Below are 26,453 nucleotides of genomic sequence, written 5' to 3' on the forward strand. Positions count from 1 at the left end.
CACTTGATACCTTTATTGGTACTCAGTTTTGTTTTGAAGATACGTTTCTACCTTAGCACGGTGTTCATTTATAAATAACACAGGGTCGGTTACGCCATCTGGTGCCGTTATCCTAGCTGAAAAAATTGCGTCACCAAGCGCGTTAACCTCTTCTATTTGAAGAGGTAGGACTGCTGGTGGGTCAGCTGGTAGCAGTGCTAGTTGATTAGCTGGTAGCACTGCTAGTGGATTAGCTGGTAGCACTGGTGGTTGTTGGTCAACTGGAAAGGCAACGGGTAGGCTAATGGGTGGGTTAGCGGGTGAGTTAGTGGGTATGTTAGTGGGTTGGTTAGTAGGTAGGTTAGTGGGTGGGTTAGGAGCGTCGACGGCTTGCTGGTCAACAACGGCTGAACCAACTGCGCTTGGTTGTTGATGTTGGGCTTGAATATTATCCCAATGCTCACCAAGCCATTCGTCTTCGGCTTGAGAGCCTAATCGATTGTTTAAGGGATCCGGTTGTTGAGATTCGGGTTGATCGATTGCACCGTCACCGTGTTGGGCGTCCCAGTTCTCTACAAAGTCTTTTAAACCCTCATCATCTTGTGAGTCCAATAACGCGTCATTATCATTAAAAATCACTCCTAGAGCGTCCATTGCGCGATCACACTCGCTGTGTGTAATTTGTGGTGTTAACGTTTGGGCGGTTTCTACGCGCACAACATAATCATTGAGTTTATCATCACCGTCTTGGGTACACAATAACCCATTTAACGGGTCGTCGTCGAAGCTTTCGGAGAATAAGTGTAACGAATAGTCCGCAATCAACTCATGGTTATTTTCATCCGCAACCGCAGCGTCTAATAACTCATTAAGGGAATGTACCCTTAAAGGATCAGACGGTGCGTGATCTTCTAATAGAAAAAGATATTTTATTTTCATGTAAGAAATGTTAAAATGAGTTAAAGAAACTTACCATTTTCAACTCTGACTCTTTTAGGAGGATTTGAGTCTGGGGATGAAGCCCTTTTTACAGGAGAGTTCGACGGACCCGGCTGCGGGGATGATGGTTGACGGAGAAGCAGCCGTAGATGGCACCACCCGATCTAGGATACGCGGCTCGGGCCTCGGCGGCGGCTCAGACCTCGAAGACGGTCCGGGTTGGAGAAACGGCATCGGCGGCGGTTGCAGAGACAGGACCGTGATTATTTGCACGTTGATGACGTTTAAGGGCATCGCGTCTCGAAAAAGATTTATCACATACAGAACAATTAAACGTAGTATTACCATGAACAGTTGCCATATGACGGTCGAGGTTTCTTTTTTGAGTAAAAACGAGGCTACAAGTACTACACGAATACATCTTGAAGCCGAATGTGACCTTTTTCACCCTTACACGTCCCTTTTATACCGATTGACAGACCTAACATGATTCGGCACTTTTACCGATTCACCACCAAGATTCCCATTGGTTAAAAATGACGTATGCCTATAGCGGTGTCCGAGAGAGTGGTGAAATCTATGTTTACCCAGAACACAATATTGTGCAATTTTTTGCGATGCATCTCTCTCTTTTTCCGTATTGGTTGAAAGTGACGTATTCAAAGTTAAGGGATCCAGTTAGGATAATGGGTTTCCTCGGGACACTTTGTAATCTTCTCCAAAACTCACGCGCGTCAATGATTGACATAAAGGGGAGAAAGTGGGGGGGGGGGGGGGGGGTGTTCGAGGAGAGTGGTTTCTACTATGGATTATCTCAAATACATTAAGAAAACGTTTCACTCTCCATCTCCCGTTGTTCATCGAAAACTAGCGAACACCTGATGGTTTTTCCGCAACAGTAGTTTTACTCTAGGGTATTTAGCTTTCTCCCTATATTTAGTATCTATCACTCGTAAATCACGGAAAATACATGGTACCGTTAGAAACTAGACCAGTGGATTACAAATCAAATTGTAGTCATTTTCCCGAATTCAATTCGCATTTAAATATGTATAAAATAAAAATTTCAGTAGTAATTCAAAATATTTTTATTCGTTTACCAATTGCATATTTTTATATTCCATATTTTTATACATCCAAGAGCCCATGAATATTTCCTACTTAAAGTTCGTTTTGTGAGGAGTAAGACTCGCAAACATGGGTCCGTCTACATCTAATTCAGTAACCTTCGGGGAGGAACATGCTGGACGCTCTAGATGCATCCGTATTGCAACATTTAGGTGCGTGTACTACAAGGGCCACCTTGGAAAACTTTCCAAATGCAATTAGAATTTGAAAATGTTTTTTTTTTAAATTCTTTAAAATATTTTTTAATTCTTTAAAATGTACTTTTATTTTTATTTTTTAAAATGTTTTTAAAATAAAAAATCAAACTCTTGAGCTAAATAAAATTGCTTTTTAATCACATAATCTCCAATTTACAATAAAGATATTTATATAGAGCCACTGGGCATATAATGTACTCTTTTCAAGAGCGCAAGAGTATTTCTTACTTTCAAAATTAGTATTGTGTTTAATAAGACGCGTAAACATGGGTCTGTATTCATCCAATTCAGTAACCTTCGGGCAACCTACACCATTTAAGTCTATCACTTCGCGGTGTATTAGTTCTAATAAAAATAAACATTTCTCCTCGCCTTTACAAAATACGCGGTCATAGCCGTGAGTAGCCATTAGCATGCATTCTTCCAATTTGTTGTACGGGGTGAACCCATAGTCCCAACCAAGGCCGTGTATGTAACGTACGCGCTTCATACAGGCGGTGAAAAAGCGGGGAGTGTCAATCAGGATTAAAACTCTTCTTTCTGCAGGTGGGGACCTTCTACCATTAATAGCGAGAAAGACTGCTGCCTTCTATCGGGGTACAGTCTTTACGTTTTCTTATGCACCACTCTCTATAGCGTTACACGTTCACCACCAGTGATGTTTAGCTTTACTAGTTCTCCACCCAACGGAAAGTGGGGACTGTCAATCAGGATCATAGCCCTTCTTTTCGACCAGGGGGTAAAGAGATGACCGTCAACCATTAATACACAGAAAGGAGGCTGCCTTCTACAATTCACCACCAGCGTCACCCTGTCTTTGTACGTTTACTACTCGGTGGAGCGGCCTCCACCGGGTGGAGCAGTCTCCACTCGGTGGAGCAGTCTCCACTGTAAAATTGCTTATCAAAGAAAAATAAATTTTGCTCTCAGTAGGTTAAAGTTGAATTCAGCTCAGTCAGTTGCATAGACATAGGAACTATACTTATACCTAGACGGAGTATTGCAGATTCTGAAGGCATTAGCTTTTTGTGCCCGGTTTTCAGTCCCACGCGCGTCTCATGTGTGATATGGACAAAATTCCGTGGCGCCACCAAATCGTTTGGTGGAGAATGGAGAAACTATAAAAAACGGAAAATTCTAATGCTGGACGCAAAAAAGTATTTGCTTAACGAGACTTGTAAAAATTGTTTAATTTTCGAAAATAAAGTTAGTTTTTGGTAAAATACAACGCGAAATAAAATATTTTACGTAAATTTAAACTTCAAACAATTGAAAATGGTACAAACTTGTGTGGCTTCCAATCGTCAAAGTCGGTCACCAAAGGAAAAAATACCATTTCACAAGTATTTCTTGTTTTTATCATAACAATTTCAGGTCTTTGTTAAAAAACCTTGTATTGCCCATTTTTCACAATAAAGATTACCTCAATCTAACTTAAACTTGTGCTCAAAATATCTTAAGGCAATAAATCGATTGAACTTAATACCCGGAAAGTATCACTTTGTTTGTGGAAAACAATTTAAAGAATCAGATTATCATATTGGCAAAAACGCGAAAGATCTCACGCGGAAAATTCTTAAGGAAGACTCAATTCCTTCGGTTTTTGCGAGGGGAAAAAGTGATCTAACATTCACTTTAAAAGTTATCAAGGAAATTGAACAACATTTAATGTAAATATTTAGAAATTCGAATGGGCATATATTGCCATCCTTCAGAGGTATCAAGAATATGAAGGATTAACGTTGGCTAACAAATTATCAAAATTTCATATACAGTTTAAAACTCAAAAAATGAAAGTCAACTTGGCCGCACAAACAGTTAGCATAGAATTTTTGAAAGAGGCTGGTGATCCAGTGTTTCAAGGAAGCGGGCCAACATCTAAATTTATATCAAAAATTGATCGGTATCTACAAAAAAACAATTTTTAAGCAACTTTTCTCCACAATTTTGACACCGTATCTTACCTCACTGTCCCTTGCAGTTTGTTTGAGGTATTGAACTCTCGAAATCCATGGGCTAAAGGTTACAAGGCACCAATTCGGCTTTCCAACCTTGAAATAACCAAATGTTACATAATGAAGACTAAAGAACTTCTATTCAATTTAACAGACCTGGAAGGCAACTTGATTTTTTAAAGCCAAAGAAAGACAGCCATTATTGGTTTTGGTGTCACAATTCACAGTGTTTTGGACATTGGAGAGAAGTACATTGTTCCCCCTGATGGACCACTGAAGTATATTTTTTAAAATACCAGATTTTGCAAACAATTGTTTATTTTTTAAGGTACCTTTTAACTTAAAAACTTTCGCAGGACCATTTAGAGTTATATTCTAAGTTTTTAACACAATTCGTCAGCGAGGAGGTTGGAACAACAATCCTACTTGTAGAAACTTCACTGCTGCATACAAAAACACGTTGGTTACTAAAATTGAAAATAAAAAAAGTGGCCACTTAATTGCTTTGGACAACACTCACGTTTCAAATTTGTGCATGGTGCCAGTTCCAACCAACGAACTTAGAGTTATTAAAGAAGAATCTCTAGAGGAAGAAATGGATGAATTTATTATGTTTCTTACTGATGAAACATCAACATCCAACATCTTACGAGAAAACATAATCCGTTATATGGCTGGTTTTGTTGTAAAGAAATTCCAAAAAGAATTAAAATCCGAAACATGTTTACACGCTTTAGACGAAAGGCATTCCTCACTATCAAGTCATAGCTATGTAAAGGGGGATCCAACCAAACTTCTTCTCCTTTTAAAGGACAATGGTGGATTATGTCATCCGACAGCTAGTGTTCTCAAGATTTGTAGCTTGACCGAGAAGGCAGTGAGATACTTTGGATCAATTCAAACTGTGGCTAAAAACATTGACTTAAAAATAGAATGTTTGGTGCTGCGCCAGTTAGTAACGGACAATATTTTTCCAACTCTTACTGAACACATGTTTGATGACGAACTTGGATCACAATGTTTCGATGAAAAAGATTTTCAAAATATACGTTAACATAAGGCTGAGGAAAATAAGCAGAGACATAAACAATCAAATGAAGAAAGAAGCTATTCAAAAATGACTCACCAAGCTAATACTTTTTCAAGGGCAATAAGAGTTCTTTAATCCTTTATCAGTGTGTGTAGAATCCCTTCCACAATTATACCTCCCTTTTACCTTTTACATCCTTTGATTGCAATGTCAATAGCCAAATACTCAGACACTGTTTATTTTTATTCCTATTATCATGTATTTCTGCTATTATTTATATTAATATTGAAACTAATATATTCATAAGTATTACATTAACAGATAAATATCATTAATATTTACTCACATTTCATTATATAATTTGGAAATTTATTGGTACATTCCTCCATACTTCCTTTGTTTACATCTTACAGCTGACTTCCTTTTTTTAGTATAGTCAAGGCTATAGCCTAGGTATAGTTAGCCGCGCGTAGACGCCGTAGGCGGCGCCACGTAATTTTGTCCATATCACGCATAAGAAAGCGCCATTGCTCAAAACCGGCCTCAATTTCGTAGATCCAGCACTTTGTCTAGGTATAAGTATAGTTCCTATGTCTATGGTCAGTTGTGATGTTGAATTATTTTAACTATTTAAGTAAAACAGTTGATTTCGTAAGAAATATAAAAGTAAGTACAAGAAAAATCCCTCCCTATTTCATTTCATTATTATCAACTGTACTTTTTTAATATATCAAAAGATATTCGTGGAATCTAAAGTGGAATATTTTATGGGTTGGCCAAGTCTTAATTAAATATACCAAAACCATGGTAGAACATTGGTGTTTTGAATAGCAGCGGTGAATTAAATATACTGAAATATATTTAAGAACATTTTCTTTTAGATGGTTTGGACTTTCAATGGCTTTGCAAATTTCTAAATCTTCGTCAGTGAATTGTCCTTTACCCTGCAAAACCCAATGGTTATCATATTTGGACAATTCTTCATCATGGTCCAGGAGCTGGTACTTTAAACGAGTCTGTTTAAAATAAAGTCATCCAAATTGTCAATTCAATATGAATCTGATGGTTTTAAGAGGCTATTGACTGATGCAGCTCTGTACGCTGCCTGGTATTGTTGAGGATTTGGATGATCTCAATTGTCTCCTTGTTGGCGAATGGAACCAAAGTAGTTTTCTAAAAATCTTGACTAATTCTTCCAGTTACTAAGAACTTAAAACCAAAATTATCCTTTATATCATTCCATAGGAGTAGCAAAGACTGAATTGATAGTTTTGCACCCTTCAATACAAGGTAAGGTTTTATAGCTACAGTTCTGAAGCTACCATGTATTAAACCTTTCCAATTTTTCTTTCAGCATTGGTATGAGGATGGATTGATCAGTCATTGCTCTCTTACAGTGTGTTTCATTGTTTAATGTCCTGATATTGCACTAAGCAAAAAGGCCGTTCATGTGTAAGAGGAACTCTGCTGTGTATGTGCTTTCAATTGTTAAATCTCCTAATCCCAGTGAACAGGCCATTTGAATTAGAAACACTTTGACTGCAAATTTGGGCAGCTAAACTGACTTTCATGTTAGAAAATGCTGGTAACTTGATATTTTTATGTTTCAGCTTATGTGTGCTTTGAAACTTACCAATTTCTTGGTCTATTTTGAAAAAATGTTCTAGGACTGCCCAAGAAACTAGATTGTCTTCCACTATTATGGGATACCGTTTGAAATTGTTCCTCACACTTTTCAAGAGATGTGGAGGATCAATTTCAATGAATGGCTTTTCCACTGATATCCCCATACTTTTGAACAAATTTTGATTGCCTGTTCCTTGGTCACAGACTACAGCTTTGACAATACGTTTTAGGTGAGTTACGCAATCATGAAGCAATATCTTCAAAGTCTGTTCGTGACAAGCATCTTTTGTGAGGAAGTAACCAATTGGTGGTTTGAATTTCAGTTTTATGTCATTCACCATGAACACTAGGGCCTGATTTGCGTACTATGTTGACCTTCCATATGGACCGAAGTCTACGAAACCTTCAATGTTATCGTTTTCATTATTGTCAAAATGTTTAGTTGAATGGCTATAATTATGTTCAGTACAAATATATTTAAATGGAATAGAATTCAATAGATAGTTCTGGGTTTAAATTCATAGGAATTGACTTTATCCACTGTAAAAAAAATTTCATTTAAAGCTAGTGTTCACCATTGTGAATATTTTATATAAATTATCATTTTCTTCGTTGAATTGATTTTGGAGGGCATAATTTGGCATTTGTAGTGCTGCGTTTACCTTACACCAGATTGTAGTTGTAACATGATCTTCAGGTGCATTTTCATTTGCTGCTATTTGAATTAATTATAAATGAACATAAGGCAGTAAGAGACCATGGCGGGATATGTTTTTGCCTTCAGTTTACCTAGGGAAAACCGTGGTTTCATTGGAATTTTCCAAAAAAAATTGTAGGTGTAGCTAATGGTGTAAGCCTGTTTTTGGTTTTGATATTCATAAAACAATCGTCAGTGAAATGAAGACCGCAAAATACGTGGTTAAAGTGTAAGTAATCTGTAGTTTTATTTTGGAGCTTTTCACTGTTTACATTTTGCAGCCACTGCAGAACTATTAAGTTTTAAGAAATGTTAATGTATTAGAATAGGCTTATTAAATTAAAACGGGTATTCACCGGTCTTTATCCCTTGGAAACTTGAAAAAAAAAAGACAGACGCGTGGTTACCTTTTTATTCGATTTACAATTTTTAGCCGAACAAGACATTTCAAAATGAATTAAACCCGCAAAAATACCTAAAACACTCTTCCTTTTTGCGTCTTCTCAAACTCTAATCTAGCGCGCACCGGAGATACTACTAGTGCCATCAAACGCCCGGGAATTGTGGACATTCTCGGCGAATAAAATCGTACCACGGATTTTTTAAAGAGAGGCGCCTCTCCGTAGCGAAGCGACTTTACAATCTCTGGTAAGAGCCTGTATTATGTGCAAGGAGCTTGATTTCCAATCTAGGGTACGTAGTTATATTATCTTTGGTGTAACTGGCGAATGGATCGAAGCCGTGTTACCAGCTTAGAGTATTTTTTCCCAGAAGCCCGATTAGTGCAAGAGTAATTATTACGGTACTATAGTTTTAATTATTATTACGCGTTGTTATTACCATAGACATATAATATATTATAGACCCATCACGCTGGCTTGGGCGAGCTATTAAAACACGGAGGAGACAGCTAGCCGAATGCAGTATTTTGCCCTGGTGTGGCGATCAAAGCACCGTCGATACGTGACCAAAAATTAAAAATCTTGCTTAATAGAGACCTCTAGTAGCAAACTTGGAAGTTTCGCGAGAAGATGATTTTAACACTGACGGTAAGTTTCCTATTCAAAATGGAATTTAAAGTAATTAAATAGAATTAATAAATTGAAATTAATCACCTGACGTTTTCAAAAAAGCTTTGAAAATAAGATATTATGATCATGGCGCCATCGCCGGGAAGGTTTCAACGCCTTCCCGGCGATGGCGCCATGATCGCTAGCCCAGAGCAAAATACGGTAGTCTGCTAGCTGTCACCTCCATACTATCCCTCCGGAGTCTATAAATGTCTATGGTTATTTCCGCGAAATTCACGTTCAAAAATGCAATATAACCCCATAGAAATAGAAATTAGACTAGAAGCACGATTGGATTGGGCGGGGACGTACCAGCTAGAAGGCTGCCATCAGAGTGGAATCGCGATAGTCGCGCCATCTCATAGAAAGAATTTAAACTAAATAAGTTAATATGGTCACGTGGAATAACATAAAACAGATCGTAGGCAACGTATTAAAAACATTTTTTATTTATCTGACATTATATTAAGTTATTTAAACAGCTTTACTAAAATCATAAAAATCTCAAGAATCTTTTATATATACCGTGTCACCCTAAAGTCACACGTTAACTTTGCGCAATCATTGTAAGTCTGAAATACCACAAATCATCACAGTTTAACTAAATTTTAATTATTTCAGTGTGGTTTAAAATATGCCTACACACTGTTAAAAATAAAGGTTTATAAAACGACCAAAATTGGACTTATAATTTATATCAAACCATTTGGTTACTGAAAACGGTCTAATCAATTATTTTAGACCCATTTTACTCTTTCGTGTTTAATACAATACCTTTTGGGGTATTGAAAGGGAACGAGCCCTAAGAATAAACCTTTTCCATTCCTGGTGGTAAAGGTATAAAAATGTTATGTTCTAACATTTAGTCCTTTTGAATACCCATTTAATTCCCTTAAACGAAGAAAAAAATGATATGGACCAATTTCGAGACTGTATTTGAATACTACGTTATTTCTTTTTTAATATTTTCTTTAAAATAACATAATGCGAAGAAATTCCAATCACCAGGAATATTTAACTAAGGTTAAGTCTTTAAAAATTTGATAACAGATTTATATATAGGGGATATTGATTATGGCTTCAAACTACTATAACCCAAATATCGGCACCACAGAATTCTTGCTACGTGTATATCAATAACTGAAAGTACTAAATGATACTTTACGTGATCAACTTCCTTCGTTCAACGTCTATTTCCCCCTAGCGAAAACCAGCCTAATCTGGCTATGGTAATAGTTAATATATTGAGTCGTATTGAATAATCACAAAAATTAAATAAATAAGGGCCTATAAAGGACTGAAAATAAAGTTAAAAAGGATTAACTTCTTACTGTTTATGAAGTAAAATGGATAAAAGAGTGTAAAATAAGTACTTAAACACTCCACACAAGGACTGAATTTGGGGAGCAAAAGGTTTAAATATGTTTTATAATAAAACCCTGAATGGTCTTAAATATTGGAAAATGTTTTAAGCACTTTAGAGGTCTAAAATAAGACCTTTATTTTTAACAGTGCATGAGATTCCAAAATCTTGGTTTCAGTGTCTTTTAAACTACCATCAGTATTAGTCAAGTCAAATTGAGTGGTTTCCGGTAGTTCACTTTTTCCGTAAGTTTTCTGAAATAACCTCTGATAAATAGGGAAACTAAATAACAATTACTAAAATCAATAAATTGGCATACTCTAGAAGATGTAAATATGCTTTGTTCTGGAATAGTTATTTTTGGGGGCTCTTTCAAATTCTTGTTTTAATAAAGAAATTATTAATAATTCAGTTAGTTTTTTGTTTCAGAATGTATAGGGTAATTTTTACTTGTGTAGGTACAGTATTTGCTTTCAAATGGTGCCTTTCATTTTGAAAGTAAATTTCTTCCGGCAGAAAATGTTAACTACACACAGTCATATGAAGTAATTGAAGATGGAGTCCAATTTTCGCGATTTACCGTTAAAACCCATTTTCCTAGTATTTCAGCATTTCTCAGAGGAAATCTTAGTGTAAAAAAATCTCTTATTCCGAGATTATTATAAAATATTTACTATAATATTACATACTTATGAAATGAGAATTTTATTTCTTTCCCAGATCTCTCTTTACAATGTGAAACAGCGCACCTTTTAACCATTTTTGCGGATATGCTTTTAGACGCAAAAATTTAAACACGAAAAGACCACCGCTGCGCACGACGTGATGCGCAGTGGATCGCCTTTTTTCCCTCTTCGAAATTCGCGTCGTAGCCATGGTGACAATGTTTAATGCGTTTGTCAGATGGCGCGTACATCGCGATTCCACCCTAATGTCAGCCTTCTAAGTAGAAGGAAAGTGAGGGTCTGGCGCCAGTCCCGGGGTCGGGGTCAGGTTCGGGATCGGGGTCCGGGATTTAAGGGGTGAAATGAGGGTAAAATCATCGAAAAGTCAATGTATTTATGATATTTCTCGCGACGATTTGTTTTCTCATATATCAACATATTGTCTTCAGGCCAACTTGTTCATTTATCTCCGCTTATCTCGAAAGATACTTGAACGTATATCTTATCAAGTTTTATCGTACGGAATAAGTTGAAATGATGTAAAAATTGATAACCTAGGCGACGCGTGCGCAGATTACCCCGGGGGACGCGGTTAATTTGAATTGAAGTGTTTTGACGTCATGGAATATTCGTTGTTAAAGTAGAATGGAAATATTTTTAAACTTCATTTTAATATCATTGTAGTATGCTTGACACTTGAACCAATCTCACGAGTATTTCTTAAAACGAATATCTCGATCGCGTTTTATCGTACGAAATAAGTAGAAATTATGTAAGTTGTATGATACTTGATAACCTAGGCAGGAAGATAGCGCGCGCGTGCGTGGATTACCTGGGAGGCGTGGATTACCTGGGAGGCGCGGATTGCCCGGGCGCGCGGTTAATTTGAATTTAAAACATGGATTCCCTCTCCGAAATAATTCATGTACCCAAAATTGGACCGCAAGTTTTTTTCTTTTAGGGGAATCTCTATGGGAGTTTAACATTACAATAAAGCTAATAGGTCCAGTTTGGGGTACTTTTGGTCCGAAATGGGATACATAGGGCCGAAAATGGTGACTTTGGTCGTTTTAAGGGTACTTTTTTTTCTATTTTGGTCCATTTTTGGGTACATCAGAAAAGCAGTTGGAAAAACGAAGAGCTTAATTTTTTTTCCCACCCATCTCCAAACTCCAAATATTTATTGCTTTAATTTATTTATCGCTTCCGTAGGTATAAAATAAGATAAAAACCACTTACCTATATTTTAATTACGGTAAATTAAAAATACTTAATTAGTGTACTAAGTTACGTTTAAAAGAACCTTTTGTAACAATTCCAATATGTAAATATAGGTATAAGGATTGAAAAAATACTTAAAGTGGTTTTACTGATAAACTCTAAAGGAATTTAACTTTAAAGGGTATCTTAGATTATTGTTTTTAATTTTATTCAAGTTGAAAACGTATTAAGAGTCCTTCAAAGTACTATAAAAGGATTTTATTTACGAACTTAATTCATATTTTCTTCAAACTTTCAATTCGCTTTTATTACTATTTAAATACGGTAAAATATAATTCTTATACACAAATATAGTCAGAAAGATACTATAAAACACTAAAATTAAAATTAAATTAAATTTGTGTGGATAAGATTTGTAAATATCATTTTGAAACTAATAACTTTCACGCTTTATTTAAGTCAAGCCAATAAAAACAATTACCTATATTTTAAATACGGTAAAATATAAATACATTTCCGATATGTAAATAGGTAGAATAACACTATGAAAAGTTCCTTTTTCTTCTTTTAATACGACAACACACAACTCTGATACGCAAATATATAAAGAAAATATAAAAAAAAATTTACTCTACGTTCGATACGTTAAAATACATTTCCGATACACAAATATAGATAAAGAAATACTATAAAATGTAAAAAGGAAGAAAAATACTACACATTAACCATTATGAATTTAAGCTTACAACATCCTTCACGTATAGAGCATAACATATATGTTCAGAGTTAACTTGTTTCCTCGTTATCTTTATCGCATGTGTTTTAAATAGCGTATGGAATAAGTTAAGAATGTACTGAAATGGTGTATGTTTAAACCTCGTAGAATAAAGAGTAAAACATATGTTCAGAGTCGGCTTGATTACTAAAGCGAATAACACAGAGACGTTTCCGGTGTAGTCACGTAGGAAGAAAAATACTACAACACTATATACTCTACATTCAACACGTTAAAATATACTTCCGAAATGCCAATATAGGTAGTAAAATACTACAAAATCTCTATACTTTACCTTCAATACGTTAAATTACATTCCAATATGTAAATATAGGAGGAAAATACTACAAAAGCCTCTTTTCTTGGCGTTCAATATGTTAAAATAGATTTCTGAAATGCAAATGTAGGTAGTAAATACTGCAAAATCTCTATACTCTACCTTCAATACGTTAAATTACATTCCAATATGTAAATATAGGTAGTAAATACTACAAAAGCCTCTTTTCTTGGCGTTCAATATGTTAAAATAGATTTCTGAAATGCAAATATAGGTAGTAAATACTACAAAAGCCTCTTTTCTTGGCGTTCAATATGTTAAAATAGATTTCTGAAATGCAAATATAGGTAGTAATTACTACAATTTAAAAAACGTTGGTAAAAAGAATATCATTTTAACTTATTTAATTGTGTTTTTTACCCAACCAAGCATTTATTTGAATAAAAGTGGTATTTATTTAAATAACCAATAGTTAAATAAAAATTGTTAAATGTTTAAATAATCGAAAGTGAACAAGCCTATTTTTTAAATAAAACAAACAGACTTTAGAGTTGATAAGATTTGTAAATATCATTTGAAACTAATAATTTTCACGCTTTATTTAAGTCAAGCAATTACATTTTTAAAAATGAAAGAAGTTAAACAATATAAAAATTTGTAAATATTGTAAATATTTTTAGGTAATAAAGAAATTAAGAAATGTTTTAATTAAAATATCTTTCATTTTCTACTACATTTTTAAAAATGAAAGAAGTTTAACAATATAATTATTCTATCCGCGCCTCCCAGGTAATCCACGCCTCCCAGGTAATCCACGCACGCGCGCGCTATCTTCCTGCCTAGGTTATCAAGTATCATACAACTTACATAATTTCTACTTATTTCGTACGATAAAACGCGATCGAGATATTCGTTTTAAGAAATACTCGTGAGATTGGTTCAAGTGTCAAGCATACTACAATGATATTAAAATGAAGTTTAAAAATATTTCCATTCTACTTTAACAACGAATATTCCATGACGTCAAAGCACTTCAATTCAAATTAACCGCGTCCCCCGGGGTAATCTGCGCACGCGTCGCCTAGGTTATCAATTTTTACATCATTTCAACTTATTCCGTACGATAAAACTTGATAAGATATACGTTCAAGTATCTTTCGAGATAAGCGGAGATAAATGAACAAGTTGGCCTGAAGACAATATGTTGATATATGAGAAAACAAATCGTCGCGAGAAATATCATAAATACATTGACTTTTCGATGATTTTACCCTCATTTCACCCCTTAAATCCCGGACCCCGATCCCGAACCTGACCCCGACCCCGGGAGTGGCGTCTCGCCCTCACTTTCCTTCTACTCTTCTAGCTCGCCTGTTTCCCTTGGGATTGGCGGAAAGGGCAGTGCTTCTAGTCTAATTTCTATTTCTGTGTATAACCCAGATTCAAATATCAGACAACAAAATTTAATAAATATTACAACGATGGAGTTATTTGAAGGTTATTGTAACTAGAGTTTTGTTTATTGGGAAAAGTAACTTAATATTATATCTAGGATTCGTTTGAAGCAACTCTGTTGAAGCTAGTTTATTTCCCGACAGATGTCGCCAGGAAGCAAGTTGAGTAAGAGCAACAATAAGGGACTAGGGGCGAGGTCAATCACTGCCCTTTCGGTGGAATCAATAACGGTCCTGTAAACCTATTCGTTGAAAATGATCACGTGCACTTTGTCATCTTACAAAGTTTAAATTTTGGGTGCTAAATAGTGAAACCTTCTATATCAAAGATGTAAGGTTTTAGTTTTGGATTCGACGCATGAATAGTCTGGGATTATATAATTGTTATTTTATAAATCATAAAGAAACTAAAAATATAAGAGACATATAATTATTTTAAATGTTTTTGAGTGTATGATAGACGATAAGGAAAAAAACAATTCGTAAAAAAAATTGTAGATACGTAAGTTATTGGTATGTTGACATATTTGCGAAACATCTTTGAAGTGTTCATCATTTAGCAGCCGTGTGGCGAGGGGTTCGTCACTTCGGGGAATCGTGTACGAAATCTGAATCAAGATTCTTGATTCTGCTAAGATTCTAGATTCTAACAAGATTCCGTGATTTGGTCATGATTCCTTAATATTCCGTTATTCTATTTTGATTCCGTGATTCCAGTCTTGATTCTTTGATTCTTATTTGATTCCGATTCTTGTTCGATTCCCTGCTTATTATTTGATTCCGTGAATCTTTTTCGATTTCCTGGTTCTTATTTGATTCCGTGATTCTTTTTCGATTTCCTGGTTCTTATTTGATTCCGTGATTCTTGTTCGATTCGCTGCTTCTTATTTGATTCCGTGATTCGCATTCGATTCCGTGATCATTAATTTAAGGATATTAAATAATATAGTGTAAAAGCACGTAAAAAAGAAAAACTCCATAATATACAGGTAGCAATGTCACCCGAAAAACGCATTTTTGAAACCTCTCAATTGAATTTAAATCTAACTTGTAAGAAATTAATTATTACTTTGAAGTGAAAACTGAGTAGCAGGTGACTTTTCATTCCATACGTCATAATTTAACGCGGGAAATTGTAATAATTAAAAGGCCGGTGGGTCCTTTAATTCAATTTGGTCTACGGATACTTATTATGTATCAGTTCATGTATTTCATGCCACTCACTGGTTCACTCTAAAAAATTGCTTATTTCCCACCTTGTAAAGGGCCTCACTATATTTTCCGTCGGCTTGAGATTCAAACCTCGCCTTCCAAGTTCCATATTCAGACTTGGAAATAGTGATATTTTTTAAGGGGGCACTGCGGGCCCCCGACCCCCCTTAAGTTTATTTTTATTGAGAGCCACTGGCCCAAGCGGGGGGGGATTGGGGGGGAAATTTAAAATTAGGTAGGGAAAATAGGAAAATAAAAATTGGTTACGTTACTTACATAACATTTATTAACTTTAAAACAAGCAAGTATATTATAATATCATACATAATCATTTGTAACTTTAGATCCCGCTCTCGTATAGGGTAGGAAAACACATTGAATTGGGAATAATACGGCTAGAATTACAATTACCATTTCGGTTGCCATGGTTACCCGGGACCTGTTCTGAGAAGACTGTACGATATTCATCTTTATAATTGGGCGGTAGCGCCATCTATATTTTGTAAAGTTATATAATTCGCGCAAAAATTCAATTGCAATATAGTTGCCACCACTAGAGACAGATGCCGCCACGGTTGAAAGATACAGTTTAAAAAGTCTCCATATTGAACGAAATTGGTCCCGCGCTAGCCAGATTTATTTGTACCTCTATTTATTCCCAACTCAATGGGAAAACAGAGTTTCAAAAACGGCGTACAAATCATGTTCCAGAAATTTCCGTAAAATTTTTAATACATATTTTTTAATTAAATTGAGAGCCCCGGTGGCCCGCAACCCCCGTTCGAATGATTTATTTTAAGAGCCCACTGATTTTTATTAAGAGCCATTGGCCCCAAGACTCCCGCTAATTCCAAGTCTGTATATTAGAGCCGTCCAAATTGTAATCGATTGTAATACGGCCGAGAATACGCTGAGCTAATACCTGGGCTAATACGCTCGTTATTACGAAAACTATAGCCACGTTCACACATACGCGATCAGAGGTGGGCAAAAACTGTGAGCGAATTCCGGAATGAACGCTCAGACGTTTTTTATTTGAGTGATCAAGTGGGCGAGTGCTCAATACAGGTGACGCTATTTTCTCTTTCTTCAACTGAGCCAGCTCAGGCCGAGCTCCAAACGTTACCTCAGTCACTGATCGTTCGCGGCGCGTTGAGCGAGATCAGCCGATCGACGCGCTAGCACGCTCACTTCTGAGCGCCTCGTCGTCTAGCGGCCAAATAGTTCGTTCAATAAAAAGCAATGCCGTAAAGTCGAGAGAGATCTACCCGAGCGATTGAATTCATTTTTTAAGGCTGACGGATCCCGTTCACGGTGAGCGACCGGATGGTCTGTTCGACCACAACCGCTCACTCGGCGGGAGGTCTACGAGTCCAAATTATTTATTTTTTAATTATCATAACTTATTTTTAATTGTAATAATCAGTGACGGGATGAATATTTCTCTTTAATTTCTCGTCGATTTGTGCGTTCTTAAATTAAATAAAAAGCGGAACAGAGCGTTCGCAATACTAACTGCAAAAATTAAAAACATATTTAGAGTAATATAAAGGAATACGAAAAACAATTGGATAAAAGAAACCTCAAACCAGGGATATGATCTGTAAAATTATACTTTTGTATCTATATTGCTTAATTTTAATTTGAAAATATATCGTCCGTCGAGATATCGAACGACGAAACCCCTTCCAGATTGAATGTTACCCCCGTAGGTAAAAGGTTCATCGAAATCTCGGGGACTCGATTGCTGCAAACATTTTTCTCTCGCTATTCATAAATGCTGGTTTTATCGTTTTATGCTGGAAAAACATTTTGGTTTTTAGTCATTCCGCCTGATACATCATATGACCCTTTAAGAAACCAAATTTTGGTTAGACTAGTGTTTTATTGTCTACGAACGTAATCACTGGTCGGATTGGGAGGAGAGTATCGACTTTACAAAGTCTTCCCCGATATTTTCCAAGTCACAAACTAGACCTCAGTTTACCGACTATCCAAAACTTAGGGGGGGGGGGGGGCTCCCACATCCCCTAAGGGATGCCTCTAAAAATAACGATTATAATAGACCCATAACAAAAGAAGGGCCGCAGACGAGGCTTAAGTGAGACCTCTGGACGGAACATCCTGGGTCAATCATCATGGGTCAATATTATAACTTATTTTAAGGCGATTACAATTATTTAAAGAATTCAATATGTTTTCCCAATTCTAATACGTTAAGTCTAGCAAGTTGCCCACAAAGTTGAGATGTCTGGTTTCAGCGTTTTTACACACAATCCTAAGGATTTGTGTGTATTAGTTTCACGTACAGTGTAGCCGATGCCGCCGTGTCGCGCATATCTCGTTCGAGTGTACATATCTCGCCATTTGCCTAATTTACCGTTTTCGGTAGTTTGGCTTTGTGTGGTAGATATTTTGTTAAAAATTAAGTCCGGTAACTTTAAAAAAATATTATTGGATAGTTTAGGATTCAGTGGAACTATCCTTTCGGTTATTTCAGTAAATATTAATGTTAAGTTATATGGTTTTCGGGGTAATTAAAGGGACCCCAATTTTCGTGGTTTTATATTTCCGCCTGAAAGTCGACATAATATTCTTTAACTTAAGTCCGATTTTCATGAAAGTTATATTTTTGAATAGTAGTGTTATAAATGAGAGAACGCTCTATGAGGCACTAATGAGGTACCTGGGCGCCGGGCACCGTACCTCACAGAAATAACATGGGGCACTATTTGACGGTGTCTAGAAAAAAAAGTACCGGTTCAACATCGACGCGTTTGAGACACCTAATGAGGCACCGGGACACCGGCACCGTGCCTCATAGAAATAACATGGGGCACCATTTGACGGTGACTGGCACCGTGCCTCATAGAAATAACATGGGACACTTTTTGACGGTGTCTAGAAATAACATGGGGCACTATTTGACGGTGTCTAGAAATAACATGGGGCACTATTTGACGGTGTCTAGAAAAAAGGACCGGCTCAACATCGACGCGTTCGCCGACCTTAAATCCTCATAGAATTAACATGAAGTATTATTTAACGGTATCTCACGACCACCATGCCGCATAGAATTAACATGGGGAATTATATTGACGGTATTTGATGCGTACACCGGTCGTAATTGTACTGCGAGAGAGCTGTGAGTACCGTATCTCATTGAAAATACATGGAGACGAGGATTTGAATATTGACCGTGAATTGTTTAATCGCGTATTGCGTGGATATACCCTTAATTAACAAAGCCTGCTTAATCTGCTGTTTCGAACGTGGTGGTAAAATCCTAATTGTTTAAGGCGTGGTACAAAGTGCAACGAAGTTTACTATAAAAGCCAGAATTTCCCTTTAAAATATCATTCTGAAGTAGGATCCCAGAGTCCCTTGCAACTTGGAATTCGAATTCTAATACGATGTAAGTATGGATGTAGCTAGTTATATAAACGGTTTCTAAAAATTATGAAACGTTTGAGGGAATCGTTTCTTATATTTTATTATTAATTAATTAAAGGTCGGAAGGAAATTCGTGTATTATTGAAGTCAACTTTATGAGATCCAACGATGAGTACGTCGTTAAAGAACTAGCGTTTTTGGTTGTGGAAACTGGGGATAATGGGGTTTACTCATTTAAACCACCTTTTCCTTACCACGAGCTAAGCGCGAAAGACAGGAGACTGTGCGGTTGGATCTCTAGACATATTTGTGGGATGCTTTGGAACGAGGGTGAACATGAGCTGGACCAGTTGGATGGGATAGTTACCAACATAAAATCCAAAGCGGCAACCTTTTACACAAAGGGGATGGAAAAAGAATTGTACCTTTCCGAACTTTTTGGAAAAAGACTGGTGAACGTCGAAGATTTAGGGTGCCCTAAGTACCAAGAACTTTCCGATCCCTGTCCAATAGTGTGTAAATATCATTCTAATAATTCAAATTGCGCGTTGTTCAAAGCGCAGAAAATAAAATTATGGAATATGTAATATTGTCATGAAAATAAAATATTTTGATTCAAACCATTTTACCGTTTCTTAACTCAATAACAATAACGTTTTACGAATAATTCTGAAAGCTTTATCTATTGAATAAAAGTCAACCATCCCCGACCTCTAACTATAATAACCGAATGTGAAGCACTTCGTTGTTCCGAGTCTATATCATATTTGTAATATTTATCGATTAAACTATCACGTTGATATACAAATTCCATTTTCAATCTGGTTAGATCCGATAGAAACACTAAGATAACCAATTTCGAAATGTAAGAAATGTACATCGAACTTTTAAAATATATTTTTGCTTTAAAATTAAATCCGTTCACATACAAACGCAGAAATAACCAATTTCGAAATGTAAGGAATGTACATCGAACTTTTGTTATTGTAAATTCCACCTTTCGACTAGTATATAAGCTCGTGCTGATTTAGTCAAAGTCATACAGACTTCTGAATAATAACTGGAAACATGTCATCTTTAGACAAAACAGTAGTAGTGGCGGTCTTAAAATATACAGCTACCTTGGGCCCAATTCCAGGTCGCCCCGATTTACCCCATTTTAATTTTAGAACCTTCGAAGTTGTTATTCGAAAATATCATAAAGAATTTTGGTGCCACTTTGAACCCGATCCAGAAAGCAACACCATCAAAGTCCACCTTTGCTACCACCCTAATATTGCTTAAATAAGACTGGCCTTCGGAGGGATGATGGCATTAATTCAAGTATCATGAGTATGGTTATTTTTTGAAAACCATTTTTTTACAAAAGACTGTGTTTTCATTTTATTATGTTTTTTTAAAGTTGGATAAGATGGATTTGACTATTACTGTGGAGGAGGATGTCCAAGCCTCTACGCTTTTTTTGGCAATGAACTCCATCCCATTGCTCTCCACATCTCCCACACATTATCCTTCAACTTCTTCCGCAGCCACCTCCTCGTCATCGGTCACATCAGTATCACCTACTTCAACACCTCAAGCATCGACATCCTTATCCCCCACTTCTCCCACCTCTCGAAACTTAAAAAAGAGGAGCACACCGGTGGAAAAGTCAATTAAAAAAAAACAGAAAAAAATTCACTTAATGACGAAAAAAATAAAAAAAATGATCATAACGGTGATTTGGAAGCTTTGCTGGCTTTAGAAGACGTCATAAAGCAAACTCTCGGAGAAGAGTTTCAAAATTTATAATTTTAAAAATAAATAAATAAATGCAAAAAAAACAATGTTTTTTTTTCTTACATATAAAAGACATATTATATTTTAGTTCTGAATAGATGTACCACTGAATAGTAATGGATATGTCAGTGAACACCAATTAAAAAAAAATTCAAAATAATACTGGAAATATTGGTTAACGTTATCATATTACAAAATCTACAGTGGGATACATAGAGTTTTTATAAATAAAAATATCTCACATATTTGGAGTTCAGAGTCTAACACATACCAGATCTATAGGCATGAAAGCGGAGGGTATAAAAGATCGGGTCAGTCCTCCACTCTTTACCAGTTGCGATAAACAGCTAGACCATACAAATGTTTCCGTGTACCGTATGCGCGAAACAGTTTTCTAAAAAGTCAATTTTAAATCGCCACGTACGAGAACAACACGAAAATGTAAAATATGTTTGTTCAACCTGTAACATTAGTTTTGCGCGAAGATACAAATTAATTCAACATTCGCGAGTTCATCAGCTTAGCCCACTTTCAGCCACACCAGACCACCGATATCAAGACAGCCCCCAACCGCTTCAAAATCTCCTAACCGTCGGCGTATCCGAGCAATCGGCGGACGATTTTCTTCAAAACATCGAAGAAGTCTCCGTTCTTGAGGACGCTATCGTCAGTTCGCGGTATACTCCGAAAACGACCCAAACAGACTCCGAAATATTAATTTTAACATTAAAACCAGCATTAATGAAGTATTTAAAAAATCACTTAAATAAGAAGCGGGGCTTAAAGTGGAACATTTTTATTCGCGTGAGATACGTACGCGAATTGAACGATGGTGCGGAAGTCAAGGCATTACCGTATTTCCGGTGCAAAACTCAAGCAACACTTTTACCAGATGTAATACCAACACAAATAGACTCGTGTGTGAAGCAAATAACACACGCGATTGAGGAATTCCAAGATATGGGCAGTGCCTGGACCATAGATCGTATCTTGTTTCTTCAAATCGATAATATAGCGTACATACCGCTGGCCGGGGGTACGTATATAAATCTCCCCCCTGAGCTCAATAATACCGGCAAAGGAGTATTAAATATTAAAACCAAAGACCAAAAGTGTTTCTTGTGGTGCGTCCTCGCTAAACTTAATCCACAACCTCCAAATTCCCATCGCGATAATCAGAATAAATACGTGATGTTTGAAAAAGAATTAGACTGCAGTGACATTTCGTTTCCTTTCGAATTAAATCATTTTAAACTCAAAAAATTTGAAAATATAAATAATCTATCTATCAACGTTTACGGCTACGAAAAAGTAGTTTTTCCTCTTCATGTAAGCGAAAACAGAGCCCCCGAAGATCGGCAAATAATTCTGCTTTATCTCAAGTCAAAAGGAAACCAACATTTTTGCCTAATTACGGATATTAGTCGACTATTGAGTCATTTCACAAACCATAACGGGAAAATTTACGTGTGTCGTTATTGCTTACATCGCTTTTCAGGACAAAATAGTGCTAGAAACCATAGTGAACACGTGAAAAACTGCAACGTTCACGACCCCCAACTTGTCAAAATGCCACACAAAAATCCCGTTTTAAAATTCGAAAAAATTGATGGGCTTCAAAAGGTAAAAAATAATTTCGGAAATTCATGAATTTAAGAGCTTAACACATTTATTTTTAGGTTCCCTACGTCATTTACGCGGATTTTGAATCTATAATTGACAGAATCCAGTCTTGTTTACCCGATTCCTCACTATCATCAACAACGAAACTTTCGGAGCACGTAGCTTGTGGTTTTAGTTACGTCGTAATAGGACCCGACGGTATTTATATTTGGTTTAATTAAAAAGTTTATTTTCGCTACGACGTTTATCATTATTACAGGAAAGCCAAATGCCCCTGTTACGTATAGGGGAACCGACGCTATCGACATTTTTCTTGAAAGTTTGTTGATGGAACGGAGCACCATCACCAAATTATTGAAGGAAAATATTCCAATGAATCTCACACCAGTCGAAGAAGAATTGTGCCGTACCGCGACACAATGTTACGTGTGTCAGAAAATTCTTACGCAAGATGATCCGGCAGTCAGAGATCATTGTCGTTATACCGGTACGACTTACGTATTTGATTATTTTAGATATAAATAAGTTAACACGTAATTATAATTATTAGGACGTTTCCGGGGAGTCGCGCATAATTCTTGTAATCTAAAGCTGCGAGTGGGAAACTTCACGCCGGTCATCATGCGTAATTTATCACGGTATTGTATTTTTTCTTTAATTCCAATATTTACAAACTATAACGTGTTTATATAAAATTTCAGATACGATGCCCATCTTATCATGCAAAGGATTGGGTTGATAAAAAGTGTAAACATTTCCTGTATTCCATCTAACGCCGAAACGTATATCAGCTTCACTTTCGGTCGCCTCCGTTTCATCGATTCTATTCGCTTTATGCCCGCTAGTCTCGAAACTTTAATTTCAAATTTAGCCACTGGAGGTCAAGAAAAATTCCCCATCTTGAGCTCTTTCTATCCAACTCATCAAATCCCGTATTTGCTCAAAAAGTTAACGTATCCCTACGACTACATGAGTGACGTAGACAAGTTTGAAGAGACAGCACTACCACCCAAAGAGACATTTTTCAACACCCTCACTGGCGAACATTTAACGGATGAGAGTTACGAAAATGTCCGCCAAGTGTGGAACATTTTTAACATACAAAATCTAGGTATTATTTATAGCCCTATTCTATTACTAAATGTAATAGTGGTAGTGATAGAATTCTTCAACAGGTGAATTACACGATTTGTACGTGCAGGCGGATACCCTCCAACTCGCTGACGTATTCGAGAGTTTCCGCGCTATGTGTGTAGAATACTACGGCCTAGATTGCGCGCACGCGTACACGGGACCTGGGTTTGCCTGGGAGTCAGCCCTCCACATGACAAAAGTGAAGTTGGAGCTACTACTCGATATTGACATGCACTTGTTTATTGAACGTGGCATTCGGGGAGGAGTTTCGATGATTAGTCACCGCTACGCCGAAGCCAATAACCCGTACATCCCCGAAAGCTACGACCCCAATAAAGAGTGTAATTACATCATGTACCTCGACAAAAATAATCTCTACGGGTTCGCCATGGTCGATTACTTACCCACGAGTAGGTTCGCTTGGGTTCCCTACTACTCGACTACACCCATAAACATGTGCTTACTTTATCGCACGAGTCTCCCTACGGCTTCATTTTGGAAGTCGACTTGGAATACCCCGTTGAGTTGCATCATGAACACAACTGCTACCCCCTCGCACCCGAATCTCAAAGAATAACTACGGATCAATTTTCTTCCTATTACAAACTGATGCTTCAAAGATTAAACCTCCCCGCAAAAGACACTCTGCCTAAGCTCGTCCCTAATCTCAACAACAAAGAGCGATACGTAGTTCACTATCGTAATTTAAAATACTACGTATCGAAGGGACTTAAACTCACGAAAGTTCACAGAATACTCTCTTTCGATCAGTCTCCCTGGCTTCGCCCATTCATAAATTTCAATACCGAAAAGAGGAAACTTGCCAAAAACAGTTTTGAAAAAGATTTTTTCAAACTTTTAAACAACTCCTGTTTTGGTACGTTATTAATCAAAGTAAATGAAAAATAAGTAGATTATTTTTTTTACCAACAGTATTTATTGCGCGAAATAAATTCTTTTGGTTTAATAAATGTAATTTAGTTTATACGCAAGTAGCCACGTATACAAATTATCGGAATAATAAGTACTAATCTCATTTCGTTTCAATAATAGGTAAAACAATGGAGAACTTGAGAAATCGGATAGATTTCCATCTCGTACAAACACCTGAGCGGGCTATTAAGAAAGCGTCTTCTCCGGCATTTGAAAAATTCACGATTTTCCACAACGAACTCGTGGGTATTCATATGAAGAAGAAGTCACTTACTTTGAATAGACCAATTTACACTGGTTTCACCGTTTTGGATCTTTCGAAACTAACCATGTACGAGTTTCATTACGAGTACATGCGCAAGACCTACGGTGAAAAGGTCCGATTACTTTTCACGGACACGGACAGCCTGGCGTACAATATACAAACGGAGGACGTTTACACGGACTTCGGAAATTCCTCCCATCTCTTCGATTTCTCGGGGTATCACACGAATCATCCTCTTTTCAATGACGTAAACAAAAAAGTCATTGGAAAGATGAAAGATGAAATGGATGGGATCCCTATACGGGAGTTCGTTGGGCTCCGCCCCAAAATGTACTCCATCCTTTCGGAAAGGGGGAGGTGTTTGTAAGCGAGTAGTGGAAAAGGATATCCGTCACTCGAGTTACCGCGACTGCCTCATGGCTACTCGAATTACGAGCAATTCTATGAAGCGGATCGTCAATCAGAGGCATCAGCTATTTACCGTCTCCCAAAACAAAATGTCTCTTAATCCATGCGATAATAAAAGGTTTATTTTGGGGGACGGCATTCGAACCCTATCGCATGGTCATTACTGGATCGATATTTTAAATCGCCAATAGTTCAGTCTTCTATTGTATTTCTATTAAAAATATATTTTGAACTTAAAGCGTAATGTAAATAAAATGAAACTATCTTATTAAAATGATATTTTTAATTTAACGTAAAAATGTAACTAACTTTTTAAATTTTTACTTTGATGTAATGTAGACTGTGGAGATCACCAAACAAACCCACTGGTGTTATTTTGAATGTAAAATTTAAATTAAAGAAGTTTTACTAAGTTATTGAAAATTTATTGAATACCTTGAATACATAAATTCTTTTATCATTTTATCATTTACATTTTTATTTTCAGAAAATCTAGTCACAATATCGAACATTTTTACACCCCTACATCTATTAAGAGCAAAATACACGCAAAAACCTCCACACGTCACGCTTCGATTTCCTTGAAGTTGTAAAGAGCTAAACGTCACAGTTTTACTATTTCTTTCGACAAAGTCATTAAAGCGAAACATATCTGGGGGTTACCGTAGGAGTCGAACATCTCGGTATTTGTATTATTCTTCGAGAAATACAAAACTATCCAGTGCTGACCATCGTCATTCGACGTATCCGTGTTCACGATATACAGAGATGGAAACGTCGTCACGAACTTTGGTAGTTGGTCCGCGGCGAATACGCCTCGAAATAAGTCTCTGGTGAAATTATCTTTCTCCAAAATTCTCGTTAGCTACATTGTGTCCATTCTAGTCGAAGATTACGGTTCGGTTCTTATCAATTTCAATCAAACTCTGGAATTCCGCGTAAACAATTACGGCAATCGTTTCGGGTAACGCGGAAGCGAATTTCATTTCCAGCCTCAAATTTCCGTTTTTAACAAGATGAAAATGAGAGGCATTGTTCATTAAATCGGCAGTCAAATCGTAGACGAAAAGGCAATTTCCACCGGCGTAATTTTCGCGACTTATTTGGTTTCCCTCGTCAATGTTTCACTGACCCGTTTGAAGAAATAAATTGGTGTACGCTTGGATGTAGCTACGCTCCGCGAAGTTAGGTGTTAGGGCTTTATGTGGTACGCTACTGCCGTCGACGAACAAACCAATGTGGTTTAAATTGAAATGCTGGAAATTATATGGTGACGATTTAAGTTCACCCAGAAACGCGTTTTGCTCAACCATCCCGATTACGACTTTAT

The 26,453-nt window shown here is 36.6% G+C and overlaps 1 protein-coding gene and 1 long non-coding RNA gene across 2 annotated transcripts; one reads left to right on the top strand and one right to left on the bottom strand.

Annotated features, from left to right (window-relative positions):
- Nucleotides 1-4,063: 4,063 nt before the first annotated feature.
- Nucleotides 4,064-4,584, bottom strand: LOC149951533 (uncharacterized). The gene is made up of 4 exons (XR_016480019.1): nucleotides 4,531-4,584; nucleotides 4,355-4,471; nucleotides 4,208-4,294; nucleotides 4,064-4,150 (listed from the first exon to the last, which is right to left on the bottom strand). It is a non-coding gene; the product is annotated as an uncharacterized LOC149951533 (long non-coding RNA).
- Nucleotides 4,585-22,755: 18,171 nt separating this feature from the next.
- On the top strand, nucleotides 22,756-26,091 carry LOC149951534 (uncharacterized). Its single transcript, XM_090169577.1, has 6 exons — nucleotides 22,756-22,870; nucleotides 22,934-23,021; nucleotides 23,085-23,494; nucleotides 23,559-23,927; nucleotides 24,571-25,021; nucleotides 25,989-26,091. Exons 1-6 carry the CDS (start codon nucleotides 22,756-22,758, stop codon nucleotides 26,089-26,091), a joined length of 1,536 nt encoding a protein of 511 aa, XP_090025703.1.
- The last annotated feature ends 362 nt before the right edge of the window (nucleotides 26,092-26,453 follow it).

Source organism: Leiobunum rupestre, chromosome 3, assembly GCF_980474605.1.
Source record: "Leiobunum rupestre chromosome 3, qqLeiRupe1.1.hap1, whole genome shotgun sequence".
Lineage (NCBI taxonomy): Eukaryota > Metazoa > Arthropoda > Arachnida > Opiliones > Sclerosomatidae > Leiobunum > Leiobunum rupestre.

Coding starts and splice junctions, on each gene's coding strand:
- LOC149951534 (XM_090169577.1), top strand. CDS start 22,756: ATGAATCTCACACCAGTCGAAGAAGAATTGTGCCGTACCGCGACACAA. Junction 23,022..23,084: donor ATCATGCGTAATTTATCACG/GTATTGTATTTT, acceptor ATAAAATTTCAG/ATACGATGCCCATCTTATCA. Junction 25,022..25,988: donor GATGGGATCCCTATACGGGA/GTTCGTTGGGCT, acceptor AATTCTCGTTAG/CTACATTGTGTCCATTCTAG.